The sequence below is a fragment of the Xenopus tropicalis genome, chromosome 6 (genome assembly GCF_000004195.4).
Source record: "Xenopus tropicalis strain Nigerian chromosome 6, UCB_Xtro_10.0, whole genome shotgun sequence".
Taxonomy (NCBI): Eukaryota; Metazoa; Chordata; class Amphibia; order Anura; family Pipidae; genus Xenopus; species Xenopus tropicalis.
The window spans coordinates 142,066,746-142,075,941 of record NC_030682.2 but is presented as its reverse complement, the minus strand read 5'-3'; the positions used below and the strand labels follow the sequence as shown (position 1 = coordinate 142,075,941).

Here is a 9,196-nt window from a genome sequence, read left to right as displayed (position 1 = left end):
CCCAATGAGAGCACTCGTGTGGTTATTTTTTGTGTGTGTGTGTGTGTGTGTGTGATGGGTAAGCCCCTGGTACATTGGGGGGGTGCTAGGTAAGCCCCCCCATACATAGGGGCAGGGGTGGTCCTGGGTAAGCCCCCCCCCATACATAGGGGGCAGGGGGGGGTCCTGGGTAAGCCCCCCCCATACATAGGGGGGTCCTGGGTAAGCCCCCCCATACATAGGGGCAGGGGGGGTGCTGGGTCAGCCCCCCCCATAGATAGTGGTGGGGGGTGTGTGCTGAAAGCTATTAGAATTATACAGCTGGCGCCCCCTGCCTGACACTCATGGAGAAGGTCTCTGAGTCCCTTGGTGGGATGTACCCATGGCTTTTTAGCACTCTTCTGAACTACCACTCCCAGCATTCCTAACTACATAGAGGCGGGTTGTGTGTTGGGTAAGCCCCTGATACATAGGGGCTGGGTGTGCTGAAAGCTATTAGCATTATACAGCTGGCACCCCCTGCCTGACAGTTATGGAAAAGGTCAGAGTCCCTCAGTGGGATGTACCTGTGGCTTTTTAGCACTCTTCTGAACTACAACTCCCAGAACTACTTGCTCAGTATTTAATGTTTGGCATTAGCAGCACACTGCACTGCTTTTAACCTGCTGCTGTGCAGGTAGGTAGAACTGACAGTGATTTCCCCCCTGCAATGTGCTGCACTGGGTGGCTCAGAAAGGGACAGCGCCCCCCCTGGGGTTGGCTGGAGCTCTGCGGGCATATCTTCATGTTCTCTGCCTAGTCCTGGACAGAGGGATAAGGACTGCAGGAAAGTGGATTCTGGGAAGGCCAGCCTGCAGCTAGATGCCCCCTGGGGCAGAGCAATCATTTGCCTAGAGTAAGAGGTGGTATTTCCTTCTGCCCCCCCCTTATAGCAGAATGCTAGTGTGTATGGATATTGCTGGGCTCCCCAACCCTTAGAATAGTAGAAATAAACAACACATTCCCCATGGCTAAAGCAGTAACTGATCCATGTACTATACATACCCAAATCATTCCTGCTTATTGCTAATCCCTGCCCCAGGGCTGCATAGGCTTCTGCACAATTCAACAGTATCCATCTAACTACTCTGGGGGGCTGCTTGCTGCAGCCGTTATACCCCGCAGTGCAATTGCCATTTGTGCATCCATAGGTACAGCCCCTCAGGGGCAGAACTACAGCAATCTGCACTGGGCACAGAGCAGCTTGGCACAGCTAAAAGCCCATGGCACAAAAGCCTTATGGCAGCCACTCTCCTACTCATCCCAAGTCAGAAGCTGCTCAAAACAAAGCTCTGCAGAAACAAATGAACTTGAACTTTATATTTCCTATGCCTGCAAGAGGTTAGATTATTCCCCTGTCTGGCTCTTTAAAATGGGGCAGATAATGGCACAGACTAGTTGGTTTGGGCACAGGTGGCCCCAGATACACATGCAGTTTCTACATGTAACCACCAGAGGGAGACAGTATAATCTGCTACAGTGGGTTTCACTGAGGCTGCGATTCCTAGAATTTGCACCTTGTCACAAAGCCCGGAGACTGGGCACAGGTCTGGGAATGGTCCTATGGCCCGATGATTCTGGTTTTATACACTGGTTCCTTTTGTTACTCAAGATATTGTATATCGGTGCTGCAATTAACCCCTATATTGCCATCAATCCGTGCTTCAGAAGAGCTTGCAATCCAATCCCTGCCATGCACGCACACTAGGGGCCAACATCCCCAGAGTTAGTGTCCTTGTCAGACCCAATAGGGATGTGCCAAATCCAAGTGCCTGACCAAACCAAATCCAAAATCATGTGGGGGGGGGGGCGGCTTCTATTTAACCCTTCAGTAGCCTAATTACATACGCAAGGATTCTGTTTTCAGTATTTAGCCAAATCTTTTACAAAGGATTCAGCTGAATCCAAACAGTGGATTTGGTGCATCCATAGACCCAAAGCAGCAATGCCATCCAAGCGCACCGCTGTTCTGCCCAATGGGAGGGCTGTTCTGCCCCACACAATGACACTGTACTGCTCATTAGCACAGGCTGCCCCGTTATACCCATTACACACAGCTCCACCCTACAGGGTAATGGGCAGCAGCCCTAACAGCAGTGGCACCTGCATTATACCCCTTTGCCAACACTAAAAATGTCACCCTGTTTGGTTATTCCAGACCTGAGCAGTTTGTCCCTCTCCCTCCACATACGGTAAAACCCATTGTCTTCCCCTCTTATGTATGATACAGTGGGAGGCAATAAAAACCAATGGGGGTGACCAAGTGCAGTGCATTACTAGTGATCCATCCAGCCCAAACCTATAGCAACCAATATAACAGTTATACCCATTTAGTCCATTTGAAAGATTCTAGTTAAACTCTACATTTGGGGTTCTAGATGTACAGACTGCAGATACCCCATTAAGGACCCCCACATTGTTCCTACCTCCCTCCTACTACCCCCCCCCCCCCAATTCTCTGCAGGGCCAGAGACCCTCACCCCTAGAATGATTCCCATTCCCACAGAGGAGGCAGCACCAAATGCTACTTTAACAGTTTATTTACACAACAGTTTGCCATTCACTGCCATGTACAACTGTAACAACCAACACAACATAGTGGCCTGCTCCGGCTCTAAGTGCTTGTGGGTTCCCCTCGGTCTCAGGAAAGTCATTTCACCAGCACCGGCTTTTGGGCTTGTCTCCTGGCCGCGGCTCCAGCTTTGTGCTCCACCGACTTCACAACCCCAACCGCAACCGTCTGTTTTAGGTCCCGCGCCGCAAACCTCCCTGTAACAGAACATTAAGCACAAGTTTAAGCAGCCCAGTATGACCCAATAGCACCACCATGAGTGTTATAGTTGCACCCTAGCTCTGAAATGGACCAGGTGTCCTTTGGCCTCCACAGGAAAACTACCCTGTTCTCTGCTGAGTCCGGCATGAGAGGGGTTGGGCAATGGAGCCAAGGATGCTGGACCATTACAGGAAGCAGTGGGGCAACATTATAGCTCATCATTAACAGATCCAAATAACTGACCCAGAGGCGGATAATCGAAGAACCTCTCCACGCAGAAGGGCTTGATTGGCTTCAGGGTTATGATGGCGGCATCTCCAGACTTCAGCACCCCTGGGTTGTCCTCCAGTTTCTTACCCGTCCGCCGGTCAATCTTTTCCTGAAGTTCCGTAAACTGGCACGTGATGTGCGCAGTGTGGCAGTCGATAACCGGCGAGTAGCCCGCCTTGATAAGGCCCGGGTGGTTCAGAATGATCACCTGCAAGATAGGTTTGGGTACAGCCAAGGGGGAGCTACCATTAGTTGCATGGATGTAGGGGAGGAAGAGGTGCTTGGAGAATGTTGGCGTCGATGGACTGAAAGTTATGGAAGCTTTTTGTATTACTCATTAAAAGTGGCCAATTTGGATTTGGAGACTACCCCACAGCATCCTAGAAATCCATGTAGCCCCACCAAGTATGGTCTTCCTCAAACAGCTGACTGCAGGGGTCTTCTACATAGAGGCTGAAGACCATATAAAAGCTAGAGGCTCCAAGTCAAGTGTGGCCTCAGGCAACTTTGATGGACCAGGGGGCAGTTGCAATTACTTGCCAGATGCAGAGGATGTCTTCAAACCATAAATCTGACCAACTATGGATTGAAGAGTTATAGGGGCAGGGACTTATCTATTCCCCAGATCTGACCAGGTCCCACCATCTGCCCATATTGTGCTGCAATAGCGCATGTATTGTACAAGGCCTTATATATAAGTCATGTGACTGAGCAGTCCCCAAAACTCAAGAGTTGTACTAGATAGGGATATCCCAACCATGGGATCACATGTAACTAGATATCCCCCCCCCCACTAGTGCTACCAGACTTGGGAATTCTACCAGTGCATGGAAACTGTGCACCCCATAGTGGGGAGATGTGGGGTAACAGGGGAACCTTCCTCTTGGGATTCCATGTACCAAACTCTGTACCTGGGCAGTGAAGCTGGAGGCCTCGGTCGGTGGGTCGCTCTTCGAGTTTCCCGCCACGTTGCCACGCTTTAGACTCTTCACCGCAATGTTCTTGACGTTGAATCCAACGTTGAACCCTGGGAAGGCCGTCTGGAGCGGCTCGTGGTGCATTTCTATGGATTTCACTTCGGCCGCAAAGCCGGACGGGGCAAAGGTGATGGTCATCCCGGGCTTGAGAATCCCAGTTTCTATCTTGCCCACAGGGACTGTTCCAATGCCTAAAAGGAGAAGAATTAGGGGCAAGTCTTGCCACAAAGTGTATAAGCAACCCAGCCCCCTATCTAGGGAATGCCCAACTGCACCACTAATTTAGCCATATTACCTTACCCCCATATTGGGGAATTCAGTGCAAGTTCATTGCTCAGTAGAGACCAACGCCTCCATATTGGCCACTGGCAAGATGCCCAACCACTCTGCAAGACACAGAGACTATTCCCGCTCCCCATCTGTCTGACTTACCCCCTATCTTGTATACATCCTGCAGGGGGAGCCGCAGAGGCTTATTTGCTGGACGCACTGGAGGAACTAGGGCATCCAGAACCTCCAGGAGGGACTGACCCTTAGTAAAGCCATCTTTTCGTTTCACCTTCCAACCTTTGAACCAACCCATCTAGAAACAGAAGACAAGTAACAACCTTAAAGGGGCAGTTTACCTTAAAACCATAATGCAGTTCAATCATTTCCCATTACACAGTTAAGGGACTGTAGTACTGGTACCTTTTGACTGGGCGAAGATATATTCTCTCCCGTCCAGCCGGACACGGGTACAAAGGGGATAGTCGTTGGGTTGTACCCAATCTTTTTCAGATAGACCGTCACATTCCGGACAACTTCATCAAACCTCTTGTGGCTGTAGGGAGGGTCCGTTAGATCCATTTTGTTGACGCAGACGATCATTTGCTTGACCCCCATGGTGTAGGCCAGAAGCGCGTGTTCCCTCGTTTGCCCATTTCTGGACACACCGGCCTCAAATTCTCCTGTGGCCGCAGAGACCACCAGCAGGGCAACATCTGCCTACAATAAACAGTGGCCAATCAATAGGATTTGTAAGATGGACAACTTAGTTTTACAGGTCAAATACATAGTCTCCTTCCCTAAGTCACTAGTGTGGCATAGCCCATAGGTTACAGTGACACCAAACTTTTAGGTGCAACTCTTGGCAGCAGGAGGGCTGCCAAGCCTTCAGGTCTTAAACAAATGATGGCATATATAGGTTTTATCATGCAAGCAAGCAGTAAACCCCCCCCCCCCCATCTATACTTCAGCATGCAATTGGTCAGAGCTTCCCCTAAGGAAGAAGAGTGCCAATGTGACCTGTGCCCAGCTGAGCTGTAGGGTTACCTGAGAGGTGCCCGTAATCATGTTCTTAATGAAGTCCCTGTGCCCCGGGGCATCGATTATGGTGATGGTGAACCGGTTGGTCTGAAACTTCCACAGGGAGATGTCAATGGTGATCCCTCGCTCCCGCTCTGCCTTCAGCTTGTCCAGGATCCACGCAAACTTGAAGGAGCCCTTGCCAAGCTAGAGAGCAAATCAGATCAGTTGGCACACATGCATATTCCCCTGTAACTCAATGAACCTATTGGCTACAAGCTGGCAGTAGCCCCACCCCCTCCAAAGCTGGGAATATATACTGCAGACTGGAGGCAATACAATAAATAATAAAGTCCGAAGTCTGACCCATTACAACCAATGGAGCAAACTTTACACCGCTATCACCCCATTCCCTAGGGGCTCACTCTCCAGCTGGCAGCATCCAAGCCAAGCACGGCCTCCCAATGAAGGACTGGCTATTTGGGATGGGCAGAGGACCTTTGCCCTGGACCCCCAGCAGCACCAAGGGGGTAAATGGGGCACAAAATACAGAAGACATGGTTTTATATTGTATGTTTTAGTATACATATGGCATGTCCCCAACCTGCAGCCTTTAACAGTTTAATATGTAACTCCCACCACCCCCCACACTGGATAACCTCAGAAGGTATGCTGGGAGCTGTAGTTTAGGCATCTGGTTTACTGCCTTCTCTCTTCTTCATTGCCGCCCATGAACAGGACATATACTAAAGGCTGGGGTTGTAATTAATACAGGGCTACAACTAGGGTTACCCCTAGAAATGCTGCTTGCTCCCAATGTTAATAGGGGGAAAAAAGAAAAATATAGGAAGGCAGGTTTTTTTTTCAGAAATGGTGGCAACTCAGGGGGGGCCTGAAAATATTCAATCAGTATATCACAAGGGGCTCCAAATATTTCCTCCATGTATAGAACAACAAGTAGGGGGGGGGTGCCAATGGCTAAGGATGCTGGGAGCTGCACCTCCCCCCTAGAAAAGGCCATAGCATTACACTGCACTGGAGGGGTCCGGACCAGAATGTTTAAGCACACCCATTTTATTATGGGAGGGTCTGGAACACAAAAGCAACTCCTCCCCCCCAAAAAACAGAAAAGTGGCCAAAAAAATACAGTTTATACCAACCGGCTGAGAGATCGGCCGCCCAGAGGCTACGGACGGTCTGGATACCAACCAGTCTTGTATCAATCTCCGCTACGTGCAGTTGCGCAAACTGACCAGCAGGTGGCACCATGTTACAAATCGCGATTATATTAGAATTTAAAGTGGAATTGCATGTAAACTGCTCTCAAAACAGTGTTTAGGGGCTTTATTCGATTTGGAAGCCGATTTCTACAATTTACCCAAACAGCCAGAGACTGGGAGATAGGAGAGGCCAGGATAAGATAAATAAGCGATTTTTCTCAGTGACCCCTATTTTAAAGCTAAATAAAATTCGAAAAAAAATTAAGACCAGAATAGGACACTCTACAACCTATGTATGTAGACTATAACCCATGATAACATTTATTTAATGACATATTTTTGCTTTAGGATTTGAAACTGGTCATGTGGTTGCTAGGGATTTCTCACCTTAGCAATGAAATCGGCCTAATAGATGTGGATAAGAGGAGCAGCAGTGCAAGTTGAAACACAGAAGGGATTCTATTTGCCCATCAGTGTATTTGTGCTGCGGGGGTAGGTCAGTTGGGAAGTTTAGTGCCATAAATTCGGTTTCAGGGCTCAAAGCCTTTAAAAGTGGTTGGGCAAAAGCTACAACTTGATCATGGCCAGCACTGAAAGGGTTAAAGTTACAGACCCTACAGAGGTTGTAATAAGAGCCCCCTATACATGCAGCACAGGTGTGGGCTAGTGTGAGCCAGTTACTTATCAGCCATGCAGCACAGGTGTGGGCCAGTTACTGATCAGCCATGCAGCACAGGTGTGGGCTAGTGTGACCCAGTTACTGATCAGCCATGCAGCACAGGTGTGGGCTAGTGTGACCCAGTTACTGATCAGCCATGCAGCACAGGTGTGGGCTAGTGTGACCCAGTTACTGATCAGCCATGCAGCACAGGTGTGGGCTAGTGTGAGCCAGTTACTTATCAGCCATGCAGCACATGGGTTTTATAGGGGTTCTACTTTCCCATGGGAGGGGCCTGTAGCCCAGGGAATTGGCAAGCCATGTATTTAAACATCTAATTAGCACTAATATACAGGGTGGGTGCCATGCACCCAGTTTTAGGGGCAAGGGTAACGGTCTCACTTGGTGAAAACCAGAAAACCAAGTTTAATAACTGCATGGCTTAATTGTAATGAATTCAGCTGAATAACGCACAGCTGCACAGAAATCACTACAGTCTGCAGCATGCACTGAAACGGATAGCAATGTGGGATGAATATGGGGTCTGGGTTATAAAGGGAGGGTTCACCTTTATGGTAGGCCCTCTCCTACTCATATTGCCATCTTTCACTCAACCCACTGCCTGGTTGCTAGAGTAAATAAGACCATAGCAACCAGCCTACAAACTGAAGAGCTGCTGAGGGGTACTTACCTGAGCGGCAGCTGCCTCCACCTTCTCCAGGGCCCGGGGATCAAACCCCCCACACTTGTAGATGAGGTGCCCCGTGGTGGTGGATTTGCCAGAGTCGACATGGCCAATAATCACAACATTTAAGTGAGTCTTCTGGGGAGTCTTGTCAGTCATGTTGCACCGCTTAACCTACTAACCAGCCAGCTACTAACCTACCCGCAACCCTAACCTAATGGGCAGCCACCTCCGGCCTGGGTGGGATTTATAGCACTCAGCACCCCCACCCAGCTGCACCCCCACCTGCCCATCATCATCATCACAACTACTGGGTTTCTCTTACATTTAACCCCTTAGTGCCCACACAGTTGCCCTTGCCTGGCCTCACCATTGCTAAACACGGCATCAGATTTAATTCAGCACTCAGCTGGTTAACAGGTACTTTCCAGGTTCAGCAATAAATCACTATTTTCGGGTTCCCCCTACTTCTTGCTGCTTTTGTACATTAATCTGTATTTTTATTGTGTTTTATTGATTGTACAGCGCTGCGCAATATGGCGGCACTTTATAAATATGTAATAATAATAATAATAATAATAAAGTCCCCCCCCCCACATACACGGTAATCCCCGGTAACCAATCGCCAATAAGCCCTGATGGTTCAGCTGCACTTGTCAATTCAAATTTTGATTGGTTGCTATGGGTTACGAGTCACGCTGACACCTGGGAATAACTCTCGTTACTTACTTTTTACAGCAAAAATTCAACCAAAGATTAAAAAAAAAAGAAAAATTCAGACCAACTGCAACTGAGCAAAATATCACTCCTTCGAAATAAATGTTGTTTTTAGGCAAATTAACATTTACAAACTTACCTTTTTCAGCAAGTAAAGCTGAGACTTTGTTGGGCCCTTGTGATCTTGAGGGAGTCACCATCCCTAATGTTCCAGGTACAAATCTTATTAGATTGTAAGCTCTTGGGTGTCCCTGGGATTAAAAATCCTTGCACAACTGGAGATCCCTTGGGGTAAAGGGGCAAATCTTGACCATGAAGGAACAGAACAGCGGCTGTCAACTCTTACATCAAGGGTTCTTGGGTGTTGCTGGACTACAACTCCCATCATGCTTTAACCGATGCCTGTGTGTAGAGAATGCTGGGAGCTGCAGCCCATACAACTTGTACAGGTTTCTCTATGGGATAAAAACCGTATCCCTGTACATTGTAAATGCTGATGTGCCACCACACCCCTTTAAATGGGGGGGCTATATATTGTGCAAGCTGAAAGCATTTTGCATGGCTGCTTAGAGTTCAGTGCAGTCTGCAGCA

The 9,196-nt window shown here is 48.7% G+C and overlaps 1 protein-coding gene across 1 annotated transcript; it reads right to left on the bottom strand.

The window, feature by feature from the left end:
• Positions 1–2,540: 2,540 nt before the first annotated feature.
• On the bottom strand, positions 2,541–8,048 carry 42Sp50 (Elongation factor 1-alpha). The gene is made up of 7 exons (NM_001011438.1): positions 7,895–8,048; positions 5,353–5,532; positions 4,729–5,025; positions 4,471–4,621; positions 3,973–4,229; positions 3,035–3,269; positions 2,541–2,787 (listed from the first exon to the last, which is right to left on the bottom strand). Exons 1-7 carry the CDS (start codon positions 8,045–8,047, stop codon positions 2,669–2,671), a joined length of 1,392 nt encoding a protein of 463 aa, NP_001011438.1. The 5' UTR covers position 8,048; the 3' UTR covers positions 2,541–2,668.
• Positions 8,049–9,196: the final 1,148 nt, after the last annotated feature.